Source organism: Microtus oregoni, unplaced genomic scaffold (assembly GCF_018167655.1).
Source record: "Microtus oregoni isolate MIOR12 unplaced genomic scaffold, Mior012 000053F_ref0000044, whole genome shotgun sequence".
Taxonomy (NCBI): Eukaryota; Metazoa; Chordata; class Mammalia; order Rodentia; family Cricetidae; genus Microtus; species Microtus oregoni.
In genome coordinates, this window is record NW_024543829.1 from 15439910 (window position 1) to 15464802 (window position 24893).

The following is a 24893-nucleotide window of genomic DNA, read 5'->3' on the forward strand; positions in this document are numbered from 1 at the left end:
GTTTTTGTGGTATATATTTATAAGCTTCTGGACAGGCCTGGACAGCCTCCCACCCCCATCATTCAGTGACTCCTCAGTAAATGTGTTCTGAAATCCTAGACACTTCATCACTATGCTTTTGTGTACTACTCTCCAACCTTCGTCTCGAGTGTCTGTAGACTCTAAATTTGACTTCAGTGTTCCACTTGTTGGGTGTGGTTGGGATTTTAATAAACATTCTTCCTTTCCTTACAGAAAGATAGGAGATAGATGAGTGTGCAGGCAGACTGTGTCCCAGAAGCTGAGTTTGACATGTACACTGGAAGAGTCTGATGATGGGGAAGAGTTACCGCCTCAGAGGAGAATGTTGTGGGAATTCCTAGCCTGACCCAGAGTCCACAAGAACCCTTGGACTGCAGTGCTATGAACTCTATACTGAGTCTTTAGTAAAAGAAATAGCCTGTTCTCTCCCCTGTAAACCCAGACAGATAATTTAACAGATAAGAAACATTAATTAATCAGTAAGCATCAGTAACTACTCAATTTAATAGTCTGGAAACACCCAGCTAGCTATGGTGGTTTTGTCAATAGCTGTCATACCACAATTTGAGCACACAGCCTGGTCAGTGTCCAAGAGTAGGCAGCCTCTTCTAAAGGCAGGGTTGTCAAGTTTTATGAAGGATATTTTCTGTTGATTTGTGGAGTGTCACCAAAGAAATATTGCTCTGAAAATAAGTCAGGATGTAATGATAATTTGCAGAGTAATAAGGAAAAATTAGGCTTTTCTATTTGAAATAGTCACCCTCTCAAAACCACCCGTGAATGTAGATCAGAACAGACGCTGTATGTGTAAGAGATGCACGGTATAGAGAGCACAGAGCTCTTTAGGACAGTTTCGGAACACACTTTCCATGAGCTTATTAAAGTAACTCTTGGTTGACCTGGTAGATTTGCATAGGAAAAGATTTTTTATGTCGATTTTGCAGTGCAGTATTTCTTAGCAGTAAAAGAGGCTAAAGCTTTTTACAAGTCGTAAGAGTCGCAGCAAAAGACCAGAGGCTGAGAGCCTTCGGAAACTGCTCAGAGCAATAGCAGCCTCATTTGTAGACAATTTGGCCTTTTTAAATTTAATTTTTTATTTTCAGATTAATAAAATTTTACTTCAGATTCGTTTTTATTATCTTGGGTGTACAAGTGTCCCGGTGCCTGAGGAGGTAGTGAGCCTCCATGTGGATGCTGGGAATCAGACCTGGGTCCTTTACAAGAACAAGTGCTATCAGCCACTCAGCTAACTCTTCAGCCTGAGAATTTGAGAAGTTTTATTCAAAGTTTAAACATGAAGATGTATGTCAGTAGCTCAAAAACTTGATGGTGTACAAAAGGCTTTTCTGAAACCTTCAGTTGATTTAAATTTCATGAAAGTCCTGACATAGGTGACATGAGCCCCATTTTCTCAGGGGGTAAAATTGCCTATACAATGAATGGTTTTGTTCTGCTTTGTGAGAGGCAATAAATGTTCTTTCTTCAGTATCCAGCTACCTTTTTTTTGAGTGGGGGTACAATCTGATTATTGTTTGTTTAGTTTGTTATGATGTTCGGTGTGGGTGTATTGTGAGAGACAGACAGACAGACAGACAATGACATTGCCTCTTATAACCCAGGCTGGCCTTAAACTCACTTTGTAGCTAAGGATGACCTTGAACTCCTGGTCCTTCTGCCTCCACCTCTCAAACTTTATCATTACAAATGTGTACCTTGGTACACATTTGTTTTCTGCTTTGTTTTGTTTGTTACTTGAGAGGCTATTAGATTACCTGATGGTTTAATGTGTGCAATGTCGAAGGCAGAAAGTTGGCATGTTGCACTAGGCGGATGCCCGCAGTGATGGAGGTGTGCGGAGATGTTGGGTGGAAAGTGTCTATTACTGTCTTGTGAGTCTGTTTATAATCATCTTTTTCAGTAACTGATCTCTCTCTCTCTCTCTCTCTCTCTCTTTCTGTCTTCTGTGGTCACACCTTTTTAGAACTGGGCAAATACCATAAGTTATCTGTTATACACTTAGAAATAACAGCTTTTGGGGGGCTCAGCAGGTAAAGGCACTTGACGCCCGAGAACCTGTTTGATCTCCAGAACCCGCAAAAGTGGAAAGAAAGAACCAGCTCTGTCAAATTGTCCTCTGACCTCTGCATGTACTACATGGCATGTGTGTCCCCAACCAGTAAATGAATTTACCATTTCTTTCTTTTTTTTTTTTTTTCGAGACAGGGTTTCTCTTTGGAGCCTATCCTGGAACTAGCTCTTGTAGACCAGGCTGGTCTTGAACTCACAGAGATCCACCTGCCTCTGCCTCCTGAGCGCTGGGATTAAAGGCGTGTGCCACCATAGCCCGGCGAATTTTACAATTTCTAAAAAAGTAGTAGGTTTTTGTGAAGCTGAAGACTGCCTCTAAATATTGTTTACATGATGCTGCATGCGCTAAGATCCAGTGTTTTTTAAAAGGCTCCAACATGTTTGGCTTGAGTTTTTATTTATTTATTTATTTATTTTTTTTTTGGTTTTTCGAGACAGGGTTTCTCTGTGGCTTTGGAGCCTGTCCTGGAACTAGCTCTTGTAGACCAGGCTGGCCTCGAACTCACAGAGATCCGCCTGTCTCTGCCTCCCGAGTGCTAGGATTAAAGGCGTGCGCCACCATCGCCCGGCTGGCTTGAGTTTTTAAATTATAACTTTATGTATTTTAATTGTGTATACCAATCAGTCTCTTAAAACAACTGTTCAGAAAGAGACCTTTCTGATGAAAGATTTCAAAGTCGTCTTCTAGTCTTTCATAAGTTTCTCTGTGACCAGTCACGATCTTTTTTAACCCTTCAGTCTTATTCTAAAACAAAATGGGCAATTGGCATTTAAATGCTTCTGTATATCGCTAATAAGCAGATAACAACCTGATGGAGGAAGTAAAAGTTGTCAGCTCCTCATTAGCTTGACTGGCAGGCTTGTTTTACACAGCGAGCTTTGACATTTAGAGTCTCCAGGTTACAACCTTGTTTTCACTCGTTCCTCCTTCCTCTCCCTCCTTCCCTTCACCCTCTTTTCATTTCTCTGAGTCAGGGTATCATGTAGCCTAGGTTGGTACAGCACAGAGGTTGGCCTTGATCTCTTGTGTTCACTTGAGTGCTAGGATCCAGGAGTAAGCCATCATACCCAGCTATTTTTTTCCTTTTTGAGGTATTTGTTTTGTTTTTTATTTTTATTTTTGTGTGTTATATATAAATGTTTCCGATGCTTTATTTTCATTATTTTTTTTTTCTTAGTTGAAAGGAGTTATGCATTGTCAGTGGAAAAGTTTGAGACTATTGCTAGTCCCCCAAAGAAGGCTAAGCAGTCCTTAGTACTTCACCCAGAGATGGCTTGCAGCAGGCTGTGAAGCACCATGAGACCCACCCTAGGCAGCTTAGAGTTTATTGCTCTGCATCTTCAGCACGCTAGGCAAAACCTTCCTTCTGAAATTTATGTTTCTGTCATTAGCACCGATTGGTGTTTTCATAGTCATCGGTCAGTCAGCAAATCCTTTTGAGTATATATTCACGCTAGGACGGGTGCCATAAAGGTGTAACTGTCACGCACGTGTGTCACATACTTTGACTGAATTCACACTTTTTATTGGTCTTCTTTCTTTTTTTTTTTTTTTTTCGAGACAGGGTTTCTCTGTGGTTTTGGAGCCTGTCCTGGAACTAGCTCTTGTAGACCAGGCTGGCCTCGAACTCACAGAGATCCACCTGCCTCTGCCTCCCGAGTGCTGGGATTAAAGGCGTGCGCCACCACCGCCCGGCTATTGGTCTTATTTCTTGTGAGAATTGCTTTTCTGTACATTTTTGTTAGTTAATGTGAGAAAGCCCTAACTATAAACAGTGTTAACCTTTTGTGGTGGGTATTGTAAGTTCTCAGTGTCTGTGATATGATTGTTTTCTGAGTTTGAGTTCAGCTGAGCTGTGGTGTGTTACCAACAGTGGAATAAAATTGGCCTTTCTGATTTGAACTTGCTCTTGTAGTAGGGTTATTCTTAATGTGGAAAGAATTTTAGGGAATCTTTTTGTACACAATTTCGGATAGAACTTTGTAAAAAGTTAGACCAGGTGTTTTTAAAGAGCTGTAACATAACTGGCTGTGGTGGATTACATTTATGATTCCTGTACTCACAAAGCCAAGGTAGGAGGATTGTGAGTTCAAGACCAGAATGGGCTGCACAGTAAGACTCTGTAAAACGGAACTGCCATGTATAAATTAAGATTTTGAGAAGGAAGATTATTTTAGCACTTAAAATGGAAGTAGCTGGTATAGTTTTCGAAATTAGCCATTGCAAGTCAAGAAAGTATAAATGATCATAGAAGTCTTGCTCTATGTGAGTTACTAATGACTGTAGTATTTATTATAATTCCCAACAGTTTTTAGGATAGTAAGTAACTAAAATTCATGATATTTCTCCTTTTAAAAATATTTCCCCTAAATATCCTGCCTGTATGAGTTTTTTTTGGTTAACAGTAAATCTTTGCTAACTTCTGGAGATGTAACTTTGAAAGAATTTTGTGCTTTGAGAATGTAATATTTTTAAGGTAGAATATTCTGATTTTACATAACATAGTGTATAAACCCTAGAGGAGAGCTTGTCATTGATGTTTTTAAGCCCAGAGAGATTAAGAAAATATAATGGAAACTAGAAATCCCAGGATGTATTTTATAGTTAATAATCTCATCGTAGCTCTGTGAATGCAGTCAGACTGGTGAGGACTGTCAGTGGGTCGGGGGTGCTAGAGAGCCTAGGGGTCCTGAGTCATCATCTTGTCCTCAGTGCCAGAAAGCAGTACTAGCTACAGCTTTTACAGGTATAAGGAAGAAAAGAGATTTTTAATAAAGGTTAAATTTATTCAGACAAGAAAATACCTTAGCTTTGATAGACTACCCCAAATCATGGCCACTTTTAAGAGAAGGAAAGAAAATAAAAGATAAAAGAAAAGTGAGCTACTTGGTTAAGCTGCAGTGGTGATGGTATAGGATAGGAAGGTGAGACCAGGTGTCCCATTTACAGTCATAAACCCAGACCACATCTCCATACAGTCATATACGTGGTCAGAGAGGCGCTCTGGCAAGTTTGAAAAGGAGACAGCAGTCCCTACAAAGCCAGAAACGTGGCAGTGTTAGGCTATCTCAAGGTCTACCCATGAAGGTTTATCCCTCCAGCCCTTGTGGTAACTGCAGTATTGCAGGGCATTGTATTTGTCTTAAATACTAAGTTGTTGCTAAAACATTTAAGACACTCAAGACTTTCCCTTTGTTTTAGGACTTGTTTTTAGTGTAGTGTAAGACTGCAATCAAATTAAAATACCTTCCCGCAGTGCTTCAACTTAACCCTTGGGAAACTGGGAACTCTCCAGTCTACTCCGATTTTGAAATGCTTAACCATGTTTTGTCTGAGTGCCCTGAATGGTGACAGCCTTCTCTGCCAGTTATCGACTAGGTGGAAGTGGCTCTCAGCTCCCTGCCCTCAGTGCCGAGCACACAGTGGGTATTCTGTTTCCTTGACCATCACTTTTGCTGTTGTATTTCTTTTCTTAGTTATTTGAAGTGTTCTATGGAGGAATGCTCAAAAGAAGAAAACCCAGAAAATTTTGGCACTGAATTACTTTAAACAGTTCTTTGGGGACACTTTCTTCTTGTGTTACAAAATATAATATTTTTAATTTAATTATTTTGACAAATTTTCTTTATTCCCAATACAATGATCCCAAACATTTTATGATTTCCACAGCTGCAGCAACAAGAGGAGCTTGTTATTTTAAACGGAGGCTGAAGACACTGTAGAATTAGCAGACATAAGAGAAAGTGGAGAAGGTAGAGGATGGAGTTGCAGACTCTACAGGAGGCTCTTAAAGTGGAAATTCAGGTTCACCAGGTATGTTGTGATTGGCTGCCCATCCCTACCGTGTTGCTAAGGAGACAGGCCCAGCTCTGTGTTTTGGTCAAGTTACACAGTCATTCTAAGACTTACCCAATGACCACGATGCTCTACAAATGCACTCCTACTGCCTTTACGAACTTTTAGAAGATATTCCTGACATCTTTTCCAGAAAAAAAGAGCTGGAAATATTTTTTTTTATTTCCTCAAGGGATTTAGAAAAAACAACTCCTTTTGCAGTTTTCTGGCCTACTTGAAGGCCTTCTGTACACGTGATACCTTCCTTGTCTTTTTTATTATTATTATTTTAATTTTTTTAATTTTTGATCTTTTGAGACAGGGCCTCACTAGGTTGAATTGGTTGGCCTGGCACTCCCCCATGAACTACATTGACCTTGAACTTGTGTCTGTCCCCGTGCCTCTGCTTCCCCAGTGCTGAGTTTCCTCACTTTGCCATAATAAAAATGAGATGTGTTTAAGCCAAGTGTGTATATACTTACTACACATGTGCTCATCTGTGGCTCACCTCTGTGCCTCGTCTCAGTCTTTTTTGTTCCTTTTGCATGATTCCAATCTTGGGTAAAGAAAACCTGGTTGCTGCTGGAGAGATGGCTCAGTGGTTAAGAGCATTGCCTGCTCTTCCAAAGGTCCTGAGTTCAATTCCCGGCAACCACATGGTGGCTCACAACCATCTGGAATGAGGTCTGGTGCCCTCTTCTGGCCTGCAGACATACACACAGACAGAATATTGTATATAAAATAAATAAATAAATATTAAAAAAAAAATCCTGTAAACATTTTGGGCTGGAGAAATGGCTCAGTGGTTAAGAGCACTGGCTGCTCTTCCAGAGGTCCTGAGTTCAATTCCCAGCAACCACATGGTGGCTCACAACCATCTGTAATGAGATCTGGCGCCCTCTTCATGCAGGCAGAATGTTGTATACATAATAAATAAATAAAATCTTTAAAAAAAAAAAAAAAAAAAAGAAAACCTGGTTGCTGTCTTCAGTATTTAAAATGTTATAATCTTTACATTTTTATCTCGGATAAAAGTAAACAAACCTTAAAAGTATAATTATAAAATGTATATATAAATTTTATATTTATTTTATACAGTTATTACTGTAGTATTATAACATTAATAAAACACTTAATATTTATTTTAATTTGTGTATGTTGACATGAATATATAAAAATAGGCATATAATTATACTCAAGATAGAAAAATAACTTAATCATTAACATTTATTGTATAAATAGACTATTACTGTTTATTTCTTTTTTAGATATCAGTTAGATATTAGGGTTGAGGCTCATAAATAAACATACATATGCATAATCCTTGGTATTCAAAAGTGATAAATGATGATTTGGCTATTTTTGACCATGTAACATTTGTGAATGTGGGGTGGACTGGATGGATGAAGGGAACTTTGGTTTGAACGCAGGCCTTTGCACGTGTCAGTGACCACTCTACCGCTGCATTCCAGGTGGAATATACTTTAGTTTTAGGCCTCACTTCAAACTGTCAGTCTCCCTTGTTCACAAGTCTGAATATACATTACTTTTTAAAAGGTTTTTTTTTTTTAAAAAAAAAAGATTTATTTATTATGAATACAGTGTTTTGCCGACATGTATGCCCACACACCAGAAGAGGGCACTAGATCTAATTACAGACGGTTGGGAGCCACCATGTGGGTGCTGGGAATTGAACTCGGGTCCTCTGAGCCATCTCTCCAGTCCCTAAACGGGTTTGTTTTGGCGTATAATTTCTTCTGTTTTTTCTTATTTGAGCTAATGCAGCATTGATTTCTGAAATTGTTGGGATATATATTGGGATTTTGACGATTACTGGGTTTTCCTATTGTCCAAGAATTAATGGGGATTAGAACTGATAGGAAAGCTTCAAAGTTGCCTGCTGTGTATGTTGTTGTTTTCTTTGAACAACGTGGAGCTCTTTGAAAGTCCCTGCTGCTGATCTGGACCTTGTAGATCTCCCGCTCAGCAGCTGCCCTGCAGAGCATGCTTCTCTTAGTAAACAATATGGTAATGAACATCTTGTTTTATTTGGTCTTTATTAAGAAGAGTAAAAATTTATTCTTAAAACCAACTTTTTTTGGATAAAATAATTTTAAAAATTATTCTTTTATATGTATGGCATATTTTGCACCGTACATATGCCTGGTGTCTCTGGTACCCAGGGCAAAGATATCAGATCCCCTGGAACTGGAGGGACTCAGGGTTTTATGAATGCTGGGGATTGAATTAGGGTCCTCCGGGAGAGCAGCCATCTTAGCTCCTGGATGAAAATATTTTAACATCAAGGAATATTGAACCTATTTCAGATTAGTGGAAAGTAACAGAACTTAAATTCATAATTGTTTAAAGCTGATCTCACCAGTATTTTGGGAATAAAGTAACAATTTGAAATCTATTTGAATCAAAGATAATTTTATGGTAGTATATGTGATTTCTAGAATTTTTTTCTCTTCTTAAGAAATTTTAGAATACAGTTTATATTCTTTTAATTCTTCATCCTAAGATACTTGTCCCAAATAAATATTTCTTGAAAGAACTGTCTATAAATGAACTTTAAGAAAAAAAAGGATTTATTTATTTATTGTGTATACAGTGTTCTGTGTCATATACGCCTGCAGACCAGAAGAGGGCACTAGATCTCATTACAGATGGTTGTGAGCCACCATGTTGTTGCTGGGAATTGAACTCAGGACTCCTGGAAGAACAGCCAGTGTTCATAACTTCTGAGTCATCTCTCTAGCTCCTAAATTGAACTTTCTTAGTATTATCTTATTTCATAATTTGAAATCAGGTATACCACTTACATAAACATAACAATTTTTAAAAATTTAGACTTCATGATAATGTTTTAAAGTCCAGTTAAAAATGTCTAATTAGGGTCCTCAAGGTGGCTTAGTGGGGAAGGGTGCTTACCGCCAAGCTTATGTTATGACTTCAGTCCCTGGGATCTGCATAGCAGAAGCAGAACTGAGTACTGAAAATTGTTCTCTGACTTCCATTCGTGGGTGCACATGTGCCCACCTTACCCCCCCTCTATTTCTCCCTCTAAATAAAAATAATAAAATAGTTGGGCAGTGGTGGCACACGCCTTTCATCCTAGCACTCAGGAGATAGAAGCAGGCCGATTGTCATGAGTTTGAGGCCAGCCAGGTCTATAGAGCAAGTTCCAGGAAGTCAGAGCTATTGTACAGAGAAACTCTGTCTAGGAATTTCAAATAAAGTAATAAATTATTCTTATTGATTCAAGGGATATGTATTCTTCTAGGTATTTTAAACACTCTGAATATTAGCTGTCAACCTGTTTATATATTTGACCATTTTTAAAAATATTTATTTATTTATTATGTATACAATATTCCATATGTGTGTATGCCAACAGGCCAAAAGAGGGAATCAGATCTCATTTCAGATGGTTGTGAGCTACCATGTGGTTGCTGGGAATTGAACTCAGGACCTTTGGAAGAGCAGGCAATGCTCTTAATCTCTGAGCCATCTCTCCAGCCCCTTGACTATTTGTTTTAAGTATAAAGTTATAGCCTTTTAAGTTAGTTAAATATTTTCTATTTTATGTATATATGTGTGTGTACCTGAGTATGTTACATGCAGTGCATGCTCTACTAGGTTAGAAGTCAGTGTCAGATCCCATGAAACTGGAGTTAGAGGCATTGTGAGCCTCCTTATGTTGGTGCTGGGAAATAAACCCGGGTCCACCGCAAGAACAGCAAATAATCTTAGCTGCTAAGTCATCTCTTTAGCCCCAGAATTATAGTCCTATTTTCATCTTTAATTATTGTACATTTTATTTGTACAATTTGCTTACCAATTAATATATTTAAAATTATTTATTATTTGTGAGTGTATGTATGTGTGTGTGTACATGATGTGTTTTTATGGGCATGCATGCCATGGTGTTTGTGTGGAAGACAGAAGATAACTTTATGGAATTGTTTTTTTTCACCTTTCTGTGAATTCAGAGCTTGTTTTGTGTGGGTATGTGTCTGTGTGTGTCTTTGTGTGTGTGTGTGTGTGCATTCACACAGGGAAAAATTGGACATTGGATATCTTTCTCTATCACTGTTCAACTTTTCTTTTGAGACAGGGTCTCTCACAGAACCTGAAGCTTACTGATTGGCTAGACTGACTGACAGTGAGGTTCCAGATCCTCCTGTCTCTCTGTCTCAGTTCTGGAGCCGGGGCTCGGTTTCATAAAACTTTATTTAAGAAACAGGTGGTAGTCTGGATTTGGCAGCTTGGCTATTGTTTTCTTTTGTCTTTTTTTTTTTCTCTAAACTTTTTTAAAGATTTATTTATTTATTTCTTATGTAGACAGCATTCTGCCTCCATGTATGCCTGCATGCCAGAGGAGGGCGCCAGATCTTATTACAGATGGTTGTGAGCCACCATGTGGTTGCTGGGAATTGAACTCAGGACCTCTGGAAGAGCAGCCAGGGCTCTTAACCACTGAGCCATCTTTCTAGCCCGGCTGTTGTTTTCTTATCATGAAAAATGACATCAGTCATTCAGTGGAAAATTTGGTAATGCAATTCCAGTATAAAATCACCTGGGATTTGGGTGGTCTAGTAAGTTCCTCATCTTACCTTGTTTGTATGAATGTGGTTTAACTGTTTATACACAGAAAAGTTGATTTATTTATTTCCTGCAGAAGTGGATTTTACTAGTCAGTTTTTAAATTCTAGTGCCATGGGGGTACATTGATTGCTTAGAGGTTAAAACACTTGTTGCTTTTGCAGAAACCAGGTTTGATCCCTAGAACCCACGTGGTAGCTCATAGCCATCTGTAACTCTAATGCTAGGGGATCTGACACCCACCTCTGACACCTGAGGATAACAGGAAAGAATGTGGTGCAAACATGAAGCGGAATATCATACACATACTTACATGCAAGTAGACAACTTGCATTATCTAGTAAATAAATAGATATCAATTAAAAACTCCAGTGTTATGGAAGAAGAGCTCTTTCAGTCCCAAAATAAATTTACAGATAATAGCCAGTTCTGCAGTAACAAAATCAAAAAAAAAAAAAAAAACACTCTGACTTTATTTTTTATTTTATTTTTTTCGAGACGGGGTTTCTTGGTTGTAGTCTTGGCTATCCTGGAACTCACTCTGTAGACCAGGCTGGCTTCGAACTCACTGAGATCCACTTGCTGCTGCCTCCCGAGTGCTGGGATTAAAGGCGTGTGCCACTGTTGCCCGGCTTTATTTTTTTTTCAAGTGTTATTACGTTTATCTTACGTGTGTGAGAGCTTGCGTGTCACAGGACACATGTAGACATCAGAAGGTTCTCTGCTTCTACCAGGTTGTTTCTCAGGGCAGAGCTAAAGTTGTGAGTCTTGGGTGGAAATGGCCTTTGTTCACTCAGCCATCTCCCCAGCCCAAATCAGCTTATAAAACTGACGTGTAGTTAGATGTGTAAGGATTTATACGTTCTATTCTATGGAGCTTGTAGATGCTGCATTACTTTACAGATTTAGATGAGGCTGTTGAAGAACTAATTTTGTCAAATGTGACACGGAATTTCATCGTGTATGCTTTGTGTATTTGACTGCCTCAGCTATCCATGATGTAGTTTAGTACCAGGAAGAAAGGCTTCTGTCCAGTTAGAACACAGGTCATGCCATTCCCCAGGTATTTCTTAGGCTTTTACAGCCTGGTCTTAAAGTTTGTCCACTGTGTTTTTTATATAGCAGTTGAAGCAGCAAAGCTGAGTTGATACTCATTGCTTTAGAAAGAGGCACAATAATAGCAGGACTTGGTAGCTGACTGCTGGACAATTAAGAATTAAAGGGATCGACAAGATGCCTAAATGGATAGAGGGCCCTATTACCAAGCCAAAGATTTTAATTCCCGGGACTCACATGGTAGAAAGAGAGAACTAACATTTGAAAGTGATCCTCTGACTTCCGCATGTGCATCATGGCACATGTGCACATGCCCTCGCAAAATATTTTAAATAATATATTTAATTTAATATATAAATGAATAAAATATTTAATTTTAAAATATTTAAGAAAAATAAATGTCGGGCTGGAGAGATGGCTCAGTGGTTAAGAGCACTGACTGCTCTTCCAGAGGACCCGGGTTCAATTCCCAGCACCCACATGGCAGCTCACAACTGTCTGAAGATCAGTTCCAGGGAATCTGACACTTCACACCAATGCACATAAAATAAAATTAAATAAACCATAAAAATATTTTTAAAAAGAAAAATAAATGTTAAATAAAATATTCAATTAAATATTAAATAAGTAAAAATATTTAATAGAAAATACTAAGCCAGGTAGTGGCAGCACACGCCTTTAACCAGCACTCCAGAGGCAGAGGCAGGCAGATCACTGTGAGTTCAAGGCCAGCCTGATCTACAGAGCCTAGGACAGTAGGACTGCACAAAAGCATTCTGTCTCAGGGGGAAAAAAAAAGAAAGAAGGAAGGAAGGAAGGAAGAAAAGAATAAAAAAATCTAAAAGATATAAGGGCTCATAACATTGCAGTTTGGTGTTTTTTGCAAGTCATATTATTATATAGTATTATATATTAATCCATATTATTACACCTCAAACTATAAAAGCTTGATTTCTAGATGAGTGTGTTGTGAATTTTATATTTTTTCTAACAACATTTTAAAAGCGTCTTATTATTCAAAAAGTGTGATAACTCTTTCTATTATTATATAAAAAATTCACTGGAAAATAGCTAATTGTGGGTATCTAGCTTTGGGTTTTAGGAGGCAGCCTTTTCGTATTTCTTTATCATTTAAATTCCTCTGTCCACTGTTATTGTTACTCTTGGGTTTTTTTTTTTTTTGCCAGTTTGGCTAGTTCAGATGACATTTATTTATTATTTGATGTGTTCGAGTGTTTTGTCTGCATGTATATTTGCACCATATGTATGCCTGATGCCTACAGAAGCCAGAAGAGGGACTTGGAGTCTCTGGGACTGCAGTTCCAGGTGGTTGAGAGCTGACAGAACAAAGTCAGGAGGCTCCTTCTATGTAGGATCCAGACCAATAGACCTGCCAGACCTGTAGTTGCTGTCTACAAACAGCTTCTCTTTTGTCTGGGTTGGTGTCTTTGTAGACTTTGACTAGGTAGGAATCCAGCTGGTGATAATATCTGACAGGGATATTTGGCCTTTGGAGCACGCTGCTTATTTTTTTGTTTTGTTTTGTGTTGTTTGTTTGTTTGTTTAAGACAGGTTCTCACTGGATAGCTCTGGCTGTCTGGAACTCACTATGTAGACCAGGCTGGCCTCAAATACACAGAGATCCACCTCCCTCTGCCTCCTGTTTGCTGGGATCAAAGGCGTGTGCCACTCTGCCTGGCCTGCACCTGCTTATTTAAATTGCAGAAGTCACTGACCTCCGTACTGACAAATCAGGTACTTTTTCATTTGAATATAAAGGTATAGTTGGTTCTTTATTATGTTACAAGGAATACTTCATTAGTCTTTTACAGACATCATCAAAACTTTTGGTCTACTTTGATGGTGCTACTGAATTATTTTTATTTGTGTGTGTGTGTCCAAACCTAAGTAGCCATAGGAGTTAATTTGTGAGACTGACAGTTTTTTTTCTCTCTTTATTACCAGAAACTGGTTGCTCAAATGAAGCAGGATCCACAGGTAAAAAAAATCCTTTTGTTAGTAACTTGATTTTTAAACATTAAAAACAATCAAAAATGACAATAAAGTAGTAAAATGCAGTTGTTAGTTAAATTTAAAACAGTTTTATCCCAAACAGCACGTCCCAAACAGTATTGCATGTTGATACCATTTTTTATAGGTTTAAAAAAGTCCAGTTGTATAAAATTGCTATCGTTTCAACTTTGTTACTTTTTTTTTTTTTTTGCTTTTTTGTTAATTGCTATGAGTGGTTTATTTATTGTTTTTGTTTTGTTTTTCGAGACAGGGTTTCTCTGTAGCTTTGGAGCCTGTCCTGGAACTAGCTCTTGTAGACCAGGCTGGCCTCAAACTCGCAAAGAGCTGCCTGCCTCTACCTCCCCAGTCTCCCCAGTGCTGGGATTAAAGGTGTGCGCTGCCACAGCCCAGCAGGAGATTTCTTTCTCCAAAGTTACCTTGATTCTTATTATTATTCAGGTAGTGACTTCTTGGCACCTATTAGACAGTGGATCATATATGCCTGTCTATAAAGTAAAAAAAAAAATTCTTGAAGCCGGGCAGTGGTGGCACACACCTTTAATCCCAGCACTCGGGAGGCAGAGGCAGGCGGATCTCTGGGAGTTCGAGGCCAGCCTGGTCTACAAGAGCTAGTTCCGGGACAGGCACCAAAGCTACAGAGAAACCCTGTCTAGAAAAACAAAACAAACAAACAAAAAATTCTTGAAGAGTGGTACTAAGGCAGATTAATTGTTTTTTTGAAGTTGTGTGCAATATTCATCTCAAGGACTAAGTGGTCTTGACTGTTGTATTTTAATCCAATACATTGACTCTGAGAAGTAGCCGTTGTGGCCACATTTATTCCTATCTGACATCTACCTTCCATGAGAAACATCCCTTTTTAATTTTTATTTAGTGTGTCCACAATTTAAATTGAATTTTAGGGAACCAAACGACAACACATTGCCAGGTCCTTTCTATTTAATGTGGTGATCTACATTGTCAGTAACAGAGCGGCAGTTCTAATACTCATGATCATCACCTGGAAAATCTGAGGGTCAGTAACTTATTGGGCAACAATTTAGGTATCTTCAGAAAAACCTTATATCAAATACAACTGAAAAATCCCAAATGAGGTAAGCCTCGTACAGTAAGAAGCAGAGCAGGCAGGGAAACGAGGAGCTATGTATGAAACAAGTAAGTCTCACTGGGGTGACATTCGCTTTCCTGCTCTGTTAAACATTTGAAAACTTTAATATCCCACCCCCCGCCTCCACCCCCGCAAAAGGCAGACTCACTTAGTGTATTCGTCTAAAATAGTACTCTCTTTTCGATTCCTAGAATTTCAGCATGTTGATTTGAATGATATGCTGTGAAGGCAGTTACATTGCTGACAGCTTTCCAAATCTAGGCTAAAATAACAAATGTATTTTACTAAATAAGAGAGAGGACAAGTAGAGAAAAGCCTCTTATCTTTGTTGATAATGCTGCTAAGCAGCAGGGTAGCATTCTTTAACCTCCATTTCCCTGTTTTTGTCTGATTAGTGGAGCTTTAGATTTTCTGTCAACTGATATGTTCTATGAAGAATAACAGTATTTTAGGACAAAGGTAGCTGTTAGAGTGCCAGATGAGGATATAGAAACTCCTGAAATTTACAGCGGTTGTGAGGAAGCCACCCTTCTGTTTGAGGGACTATGTTGTGATTTAATGCATGGGAAACTGATGCTAAAGGTTGCTTCATCACTGTTAATGCAGTATGTGCACAGTCTTCCTGATACTATCATGTTAACAAATGAATATCTTTCTCACAGATATTTTTTCTTTCCAATCAGAATGCTGACTTAAAGAAACAGCTTCATGAACTCCAAGCCAAAATCACAGCTTTGAGTGAGAAACAGGTAGGGAAAGGCGGGGACATATTTTTAACATTGTGTTCTAAAGATATGTGTGCTTGAAGCTTCTAAGAGAACTGCTGTTATTCTTCATGTGTGAAAATAAGTGTGGGCAGCCAGACTCAGTTTAATTTTGTTTGAGCTGTTTATCTATTTTTATTTTTGGTTGAAATCAGTCTCTAGAGTATCCCATAAGTATATGCTGCTGGCAGATACTTAAAGGCAATGTGGCAGGCTGCCGTTAACTGTGTGAATTAAACTGTAGTTTACCCACAGGGGAAGGGGCAAAGAAAGTGGGAATGTGTGATGTGGAGTCCTGTAGTGGCTGTGTCGGCTTCTTCACTGTTTAAAGGTTTAACCTACTAAGTAGCTCACTATGTAGGTCTCCTGTTATAAGTATTGTATTCTTCTGTGCTAATGTTTATAAGATGCTGACCTACTATTTGAAAAACTCTTTGATGGAATTTGTTAGAGTTACTCTATGTAGGGCAAGAGAAGAGCATCTTATGTTTTGTACAAGGAGCTTGCTTTGGTCGGTCACTTTGCTTCCACTTTCCCAACTGGGGCAATTTCTGCCACCAGGTGGAGTGTCGGTGGTGCTCCCAGTCCATGTCTGGTAATCTAATGAAGCATCCCTTTTCTTCTTTGCTCACTCCTCTCTCTGGTTAAAAGAGCAGTTTCTGTCTTGGAGTTAAGAGCAACGAACTCTGAACCAGTTGGCAATTTAGTGCTAGTGAAGTCTTACTGAAGAGTTGTCGAAACAGTTTTCAATAACTGAGTTTTATGTTGTTGTCTAAATAATAGCAACAAATAATTTCTCCTGCAGATTTCTGATCATGTTTTTCATTTCATTGAAGGGAGAAATAAAACCTTGAGAACCACAGATAGTTAATCTTCTAAGCCGAAGATGAACCACTGTTTTTTTTTTTTTTTTGGTTTTTCGAGACAGGGTTTCTCTGTGGTTTTGGAGCCTGTCCTGGAACTAGCTCTTGTAGACCCTGCTGGTCTCGAACTCACAAAGATCCGCCTGCCTCTGCCTCCCAAGTGCTGGGATTAAAGGCGTGCGCCACCACCGCCCGGCGAACCACTGTTTTTGATTCCTCTCTCCTTAATGCTTCCCAGTCTTGTCTCTCCACAGACAGGAGGTGTTTTAGATTAGGAAAAGCAGAGTCAAACTGGGAGGTGATAGGCTACAGAGGCAAAGACAAATTTGTAAGAGAAAATGTAAACAGGCCCTGCTAGCATGTGACTTGGTTCTTTGAAGTGTGTTGTGACAGTGTCTGGCATTGGAGCCCTGTTAGTTCTGAGCCTTCTTATAGTTGCAGGATTCCTTTGACAAAATGCCAATAAGTAAGTCACTTTTGCTGAAAGTTCCAACGAATTCTAGCAGGGAAAGAAGTTGAAAATGATTAGTGGGGTGGGGGTGGGAAATGATTTTACGAAGTTAAAAGAACTCAAGGCTGCATTTCAGAGAAATGTGCAATCAAAGAAAAATTTACATTTATTTGAAAATTTTGTTTGTGACAACTAATGTGAAGGTTTGTGTTTTAGTCACTGTCCTGTTGCTGTGAAAGACACCATGACCAAGGCAGCTCTTAGAAAGGGAACATCGAATTGGGGCTTGTTTGCCGTTTCAAAGGGTTAGCATGGTCCTGGAGCCACAACTAAGAGCGACACTGATTCACAGGCAGAGTATGGGGTAGGGAAGGAAGAGGGGAAGGGAGAGAGACTGGGCCTGGCATGGACTTCAGAAACCCCCCCCCCCCCCCCACACACACACATACACTTTCTCTAACAAGGCTATATCTCCATATCCTTCTAATTCTTTCAAAGAGTTCCATTCCCTGGGGACTAAGCATCCAAATCTATGAGCCTATAGAAGCCATTCTTATTCAAACCACCTCAGTTTGGTTTATTCTGTAACTTCTTATTCCTAATTGACCTCATCTAGCTTCAGAAAGACCTTAGAGTCTTGCAGTTTTTATATTTGCTTAGCTGTAAAATAGCCTTCTTGATAGACCAGGATAGGACAGCGTCTAAAGAAGGGGCAGCTGTTGAATGTGAACACTGGCTCTTCCTCACAGTGCAACAGGAAACCTTGCTGTTGTTCATTAGACTATAATCTGAAATTTTACTTTATAACAAATTTCTAATGCCACCTGTTTGTTTTCCCTTGTCAAAAGACCACTTAGATGGGGCTGGAGAGAGGGCTCAGCAGTTAAGAGCATTGGCTGCTCTTCTGAGTTCAGTTCCTAGTAACCACGGGGTGGCTCACAACCATCTATAGTGGGATATGAGGCCCTCTTCTGGCCTAAAGTTGATAGAGCATACATATACATAAAATAAATAAGAATCTTTTTAAAAAAAAGACTACTTAGACTTTGGCAAAACTTTTCCTTTCCTCTTAGTAACTAAAATCGGAATTATCTTATTCATGAGTAATAGTTTAACTTAACATCATGTTTTTGTTGTGAGAAAAAGTTAAATACAGAGAAGTCTGAAAAATAATGTCATAGTTACAGTTAAAGATTTAACCCTTTTTTTTTCTTAGTTAGTTTGTTTTTTGAGACAGGGATTCTTTATGTAACCCTGGAACTCACTCTGTAGACCAGGCTAGCCTTGAACTCACAGAGATCCATCTGCCTCTACCTCCGACTGTTGAGATTAAAGGCATACGCCACCACAGCCCAGGTCTCTATACATTTTTATATATTTATAAAGTTAATTGTACAAATAAAATATAAATATTTTCTTACTTTTTCTTTATTAAAGAAATACAACATTGCAGATAGTCATCAATTCTTATAGTAGACTTACTAGTTCTTATTAATACAACTTTAGTCTTTGATAGTGCTTTGGGAAAATACAGTTTTTAGTGAATATCCTCTATGGCTAAAACTCAATGAATTTCTTTGAATGCTTGTTCGGAAGTTTCTGGTGCTTTCAAACTGTAGTTTGAGATTCCTAAATAGAAATTCTAAGGTGAATTTAGAAGGCAGCTTCACCAGGGATTCATTTTTTCTCTGTCAGTTTTAACTCAAAACATTCCTAGACTTAGTTGGCTAAATAAGCTGTATGCTGTGTAGCCAATTAACATCATGGTTTAGTGACATAGAATAGCTTCTGCTAAGAGGCATTTATGACTTTATGTATATCACATGTGTGTTGGAATGCAAATGTGTATGAAAACAGTATCAATAAAAAAATGTTGGAAGGTATTTTTCAAAATCTCCATAGTGCATATTTTTTGTTTGTTTGTTTGTTTGAGACGGGGTTTCTCTCTAACAGTCCTAGCTGTCCTGGTTTGTAGACCAGGCTGACCTTGAACTCACTGAGGTCCGCCTGTCTCTGCCTCCCACTGCTGGGATTGAAGTTGTGAGCCACCACTGCCTGACCATTGTTTCATTTTTTAAGATAGGGAAATAAACAAGAAACATTATTTAAAAAAAAAATTTACACCAATCTTTGGTTTACCTGGAATAGTATGCATTTGAAAACCTTATGACATTCTCTTCATAATAGATGGTTCACTCTAATCAGAGAATTCAACTATTTTGAAGCATAGTGGGGCTAAAGTGTGGAAGCAGTTATTCATTTCCTTTTCATTCTGCACTTCCCCTCCATTTATATCTGACAGGCAATATGTGGTCCGTGGCAGAATAGAGAGATTCTGATTCCAGAGCCAAAATGCTCAGTTGCTTTAGTGTTCTGTTTTAATTCTAATTTCCTGTAGAAGCAATCTTTTTCTTCTTCTTTTTTCCTCTTGACAGTTCTGGGGAGGGAACCCAGGGCTTTGCGCGTGTTAAGCAAGTGCATTCTTATAGCTGCGCTACATCTCTGCCTAACAGGCAGTCTGCACGGTCCAAAGTATGTGTCTTGTCCTGGGAGGATTTAGCCTGAAGTTGGTTTTCTCTGCCTCAGTTAGCCAGCCTTCCTCTCTGGATTCACCTCATTGTTGGAAGTTGTTGCTTCCTCCAAGGAGCCTGAAGCCGTCTCCACTCCTGATCTCACTGAAGCCTCTGTTTGTTCTCTATGGCTAATGCCATTTACCATCAAGTTTGTGAATGGCTGAAACCCCCACATAAAGATGGCTTAGCTAGGCACACTTCTACCTCCCTGCACCCAGAAGCTCTGAGGTGGACAGGCTGGAAAGAGTTCTCCAGTGTCAGCGACCCAGGCACTTCCTGTGCTGTTGCTCTGCGGTTCTCAGCATGAAGCTTCACATCAGAGTCCAAAATAGCAGCTCCATCTGGTGAGAAGAGGAATCAACAGAGAAGCCCCCCCCTTCTTTTCTTTTCTTTTCTTTCTTTCTTTCTTCTTTTTTTTTTTTTAAGGATGTTTACTGGGCTTTATGTACCTTTCCAGTTAAACCTTTTTGACTTGAACTTAGTCACATGACCTCCCTCATTGCAGGGAAGACTGGGAAGTGTAGTTTATTTCTGGATTAGGTGCTATATCCTGCAGCTAAATAGTTTCTCCCACGGTAGCCTATCACAATCTGTGATCACGCGTATACTTATAATTACTGTTTTTAAAATGTCTTATTGAATGGTCCTGAGAGTGGGAGTGAGGGTGGTTTTGATTCTTTTGCCTGCACTTGGGACCCTTTTTCTCCTACTGGGTTGTTTGGCCCAGCCTTGATGTGAGGGTTTGTGTCTGGTTTTATTGTGTCCTGTTGTGCTGTATTCTGTAGATATTCCTGTAGGCCTGGGGAAGAAGGTAGGTGGGGGTGAGGGGCTGGGAGGAATGGAGAGGGGAGTTGTGGTTGGGATGTATGATTGTGTGAGAGATGAATAAATGAATTCAGGTTGTCAGGCTTGGCTACAGATGCCTTTACCTTCTGAGCTGTCTTGTCGATCCGTTTGTAATATTTGACAGAGAATAGTATGTACCACAGAAAAATAGCTTGTATTTCTCGAACAAATTTTATCTGACTGATCTTCTCTACTTACAGTTAATTTTTTTTAAATTTTAAAGAACCGTGTATCTTGCTTTTTAGATTTAATGTATTAGGAGCATTTTCTTGTTTTTTGAATGTTCTTTTTGTTTGTTTTGGAGACAGGGTTTTACTACAATGCCCTGTAGGCTGCCCAGGAATTCACTGTGTAGACCAGATAGGCCTTGAGCTCAGCCTCATCTGCCTTTGCCTCCTGAGTGCAGGGATCAAAGGTGTGTATCATCATCACTCCTGTCTTTGATGTTCTTTTAAAACATGATTTTTCACAGCTTCAAATATTTGTCTGACTAGTCATAATTTAAGAATGTTTCCCTATTGATGATAGTTGTTTTCCTATTATGAATATTTTTTGTAACTAATACCTTTTTATGTAAGTCTGTCATTGCTCTGATTGTCTTAATAAATTCCTAGATGTGTACTGGACATATTGATCAGCTCTTATCATAACAGTTCTATGCAACAAACTAGTTTTACTGAGTTACTTTAATGGTGTACTTATTTCCCCACTAGATCTGCAGATCATGTAGAATTTTTTTTGATCCAGGCTGACTTTGGTCAGACAGATCTGCTTCTGATTTGGGGTTGGCTGGGCCTGCCTCTGTGATTGTAGGAATGCTTATATTTACCTTATTTCTTCTGAAGCCTAGCATGAAATATTCCTAGGCATACTTATTTCATGCTTTAATGCCAGAGCACAAGGCCAAACTACCAAAATTCACACTGAGATTCTGTTGGCATCAGACAGTTACCATCTTATTAGTCAAATCAAGCCATTTGGCCAGGTCTTTTATATTATAAAAGATGTGGATATAAATTTTAAAACATAACTGAAAATAATCTACAACTATGTTTGGTTAAAGGCTAATAAGAAAACTTTTACTACACTAAAAATAATTAACAAGCCAGTCATGAGGTGCAGTCTATAGTGTAGCACCAGGAGGTCGGGGATTACCTCAAGTTCCAGGCCAGCCTGGGCCAAGTAGTGAGTTCTGGACTCGCATGGACTGAAAGCAAATGGGAAGAGCCATAGTAGTGCATGTTCCCTTTCATATGCACAATCTACAGATGCAGAATGGGACTGGCTGGGTGGCAGGGAGAGAAAGGGTGATGGCAGCGGTGGGGTGTAATGATATATTTTATATGAAGATGTGAGACTTGAAACTCATTGAGTGCTAACTAAGAGTAGTAATAAGCAAAACATCATAATAGTTTTACAAAGATTTTTGCTATATATTTCCAAATGACCTCCAAAAAATGCTTTCTTAGAAGAATAGCATATATTAGCTCTGCTTCTCTGCAAAAGGAGTTCTGGGGAAGCATAGTGCTCTGTGTGGTGTGCAGTCCACACTCGTCCGAGCTGGACTTTTCAGAGAACTCGCTGTTTGCCACTTAAGGGGTCTCAGATATTTGCCGTTTAGTCTTAGTTTTTGTTTTCCTTTCACTCTTCCCTTTTCCTTATTCTTTCTGGAAAATAAGATTCCTTTGTTGTCTCTGATCTTCTTCTGTGTGTTTGTTTCCTGACTCAGTTGCAGTTAATCTGTTACTTTAGACAGATTGTTTAGCACAGAGTTTAACAAATCGTTGCCATGTATGGAGCCATTCTCAGCTGATCATTTTAGTAAAACAGTTCTGAAGTCTTTGGAAAGGTCTCTGTGTCTGCTCTAACTAGGTCTGTTTCCTAGTGTGTGACAAGCTAGTTGTGGTGCTGCACACTTTAATCCCAGCCTTTGGGAGGCAGATCCCTATGAGTTCAAGGTCAGTGTGAACATAGTAAGTTCCAGGCCAGGCCAACATAGTGAGATCCTGTGCAGAACAAGAAGAGCATATGACCCTATGCTCTGCCGCCCTAATGAGGGTAACACATAACAGGAGCACAGGGCACAAGCTGCTTTTATTGCAAATCAAGAAAGAAGCAGAGAGAGAATGAGTCTTAGTGACCCAGTAAGGCCTTACCTTCTGAAGACTCATATTACTTCCTAGTGGGGCTACCCACCCTGAGGACCAGGCTTTCACAGGAGCCTTTCAGGGACACTTTGAGTTTTCATGCCATGGATAACAATGGGTGACTTGAACAATGATGAGTGGGTAGGAAAGGGGGCCCTAGGAGTTTATTTCTAGTCCTGACTTTCTAGCGGGCTAGATTTTAAGGTTTCATATTTAAATAATTTAGTGCATCTGCTTCCTTATTTATGGAAGTTTTGTATGATGACTATGCCTTTAGCTGTTAATGCACATGTGTCTGTTGAGTGTGTCCAGTTTGGGGAATGTGAATCCGTTTAGATGGGATGCTGCATTTAGTTGTAGTACTTCACTTCCTCTGTGTAACTCCTTCATCCTGTATGTAAAACACCGATTTCTAAGGAGCTAGAACGTTCACATTTAACTCAGGTGTGAACGCATCATGTAATACACACAGTGAGATGTTGGCTTCACAGCTTACTTAGCCTTGACTGTATAGTTCATCAGACTAGAATCCATGGCCATGTGCTCTTCATTCAGTTTTAGGGAGTGAATAGCTTTGTAGGATTTTTATCTGTTAAATGTTCTTGGAAATAGGACATTAAGCAGAATAGTTAATGTTTCTTTTTAGTTCTCATTGACTTAGGGTTGGGTGATGGTGTGGGAGGTCCTTCTGTCTGTATGTTGCTTTTCTTGGTTAATGAATAAAGAAACTGCCTTGACCTGTTGATAGGGCAGAATGTAGGTAGGTGGGAAAGACAGAACTGAATGCTGGGAGAAGGAAGATGGAGAGAGAGACACTATGGATCCTGCATGTCCCATTCATCTAACAAACTCCATAGGGAGCCTCTTCGATGCCCATCTTCCTCTTGAAGTAGTTTGATGCTGACAGGAGCAGATATGTCTCATTGTCATGAAAAGCCTTACATTCTTGAACATTTTAAATGCCATATTCTGAAGGTCTCTGAAAGATTTGAAGAATACCTATCTATCTGAAATACATCTCTATACATCTAGAAAATCTAACTAACATGACTACAAGTTTGACTATTATAGATGATTATTAACTTATATTTCCTAATTATACTTTTTTTTTTTTCCGAGACAGGGTTTCTCTGTAGCTTTGGAGCTTGTCCTGGAACTAGCTCTTGAAGACCAGGCTGGCCTCGAACTCACAGAGATCCTCCTGCCTCTGCCTCCCAAGTGCTGGGATTAAAGCTGTGCACCACTGCCACATTTTTAAATGAACTGCACAAACATAATACCTTAATCAAGAGCAGAAATATACATATATCAAAGTTGATCTTAAATTTGTATCAATAAACCAAGATTCATACCAATGCAAATCTCTATAGAGATCTGTAGGAGGAGGGCCCACTTGTTCATCCCAGCCACCTGGCTAGCTTAGCCCCGAAATAACCACACATAAACTGTATTAATTAAATCACTGCTTGGCCCATTAGCTCTAGTTTCTTTTTCTTTTTTTAAAAAAATATTTATTTATTTATTATGTATACAATATTCTGTCTGTGTGTATGCCTGAAGGCCAGAAGAGGGCGCCAGACCTCATTATAGATGGTTGTGAGCCACCATGTGGTTGCTGGGAATTGAACTCAGGACCTTTGGAAGAGCAGGCAATGCTCTTAACCACTGAGCCATCTCTCCAGCCCTAGCTCTAGTTTCTTATTGGCTAACTCTTACATCTTAATTTAACCCATTTCTATTAATCTATATATCACCACAAGGTCATGGCTTACCAGCAAAGTTCTGGCATATCTGACTCTGGTGGTGGCTCCATAGCATCTCTCAGACTCTGCCTTCTTCCTTCCAGCAGCATTCCCTTTAGTTTTCCCCACCTACCTAAGTTCTGCGCTATCAGCCGGCCACTGCAGTTTCTTTATTCATTAATGCTAATGACAGCACACAGAAGGGACTCCCACATCAGGGTGAATTGGTTACTGTGCTCTAATATTAGTAACGTGATACTTGACTATCTCTAGTTTCAACCAGCATCCATAGAATGTTCCCTGGGTCACAGTTTAGGTAGTGTGACTGGCTAATATTCTTAGCACAATTTAGAAGTGTTCTTTCCTTAGAGATCCTTTTGTTATGGTGGGAGACCTATCTTCTTATTTATCCAAAGTGTACTCATTCCCTGAGAGTCACTCTAGTTCATGTGGTCTGTGTAATATTTATGTGAAACGACTTGACCATTTGTTTGCTGAGTTTGCTGTCATTTGTGTACTTAGGCAATCAGCATCATCTCCTTTGCATATAACAGGAAATGCAATATTTCAGGTTTCTTCTGGAAAAATTATACTGGCTTATATTGGGCAGGGGTGGAGGAAGGACTTGAACACTATGAATTTGAAAATTTTAAGACCAAGATTTCAAGCATGTGACATGATATAGTTCACAGTACTACATTTTCTAACCCATCTTATTTATTTTTATTCTTGTAGTATACTTGTCTTTGTTGCCAGT

General features: G+C 39.2%; 1 protein-coding gene across 13 annotated transcripts in view; it reads left to right on the forward strand.

Annotated features, from left to right (window-relative positions):
• The window catches only part of Phf21a (PHD finger protein 21A), a 173807-nt gene that overhangs the window by 33793 nt on the left and 115121 nt on the right, over positions 1 to 24893 (forward strand). For 6 of the 13 annotated variants that reach the window (XM_041637457.1, XM_041637459.1, XM_041637465.1 and 3 more), the window contains 3 exons: positions 5780 to 5923; positions 13574 to 13606; positions 15413 to 15499. In XM_041637457.1, the coding sequence (XP_041493391.1) occupies positions 5870 to 5923; positions 13574 to 13606; positions 15413 to 15499 (174 nt within the window). In that variant the 5' untranslated portion in view covers positions 5780 to 5869. The remainder of the gene's footprint in view (positions 1 to 5779; positions 5924 to 13573; positions 13607 to 15412; positions 15500 to 24893) is intronic. The other 7 variants (XM_041637466.1, XM_041637462.1, XM_041637467.1 and 4 more) reach the window with 2 other exon arrangements.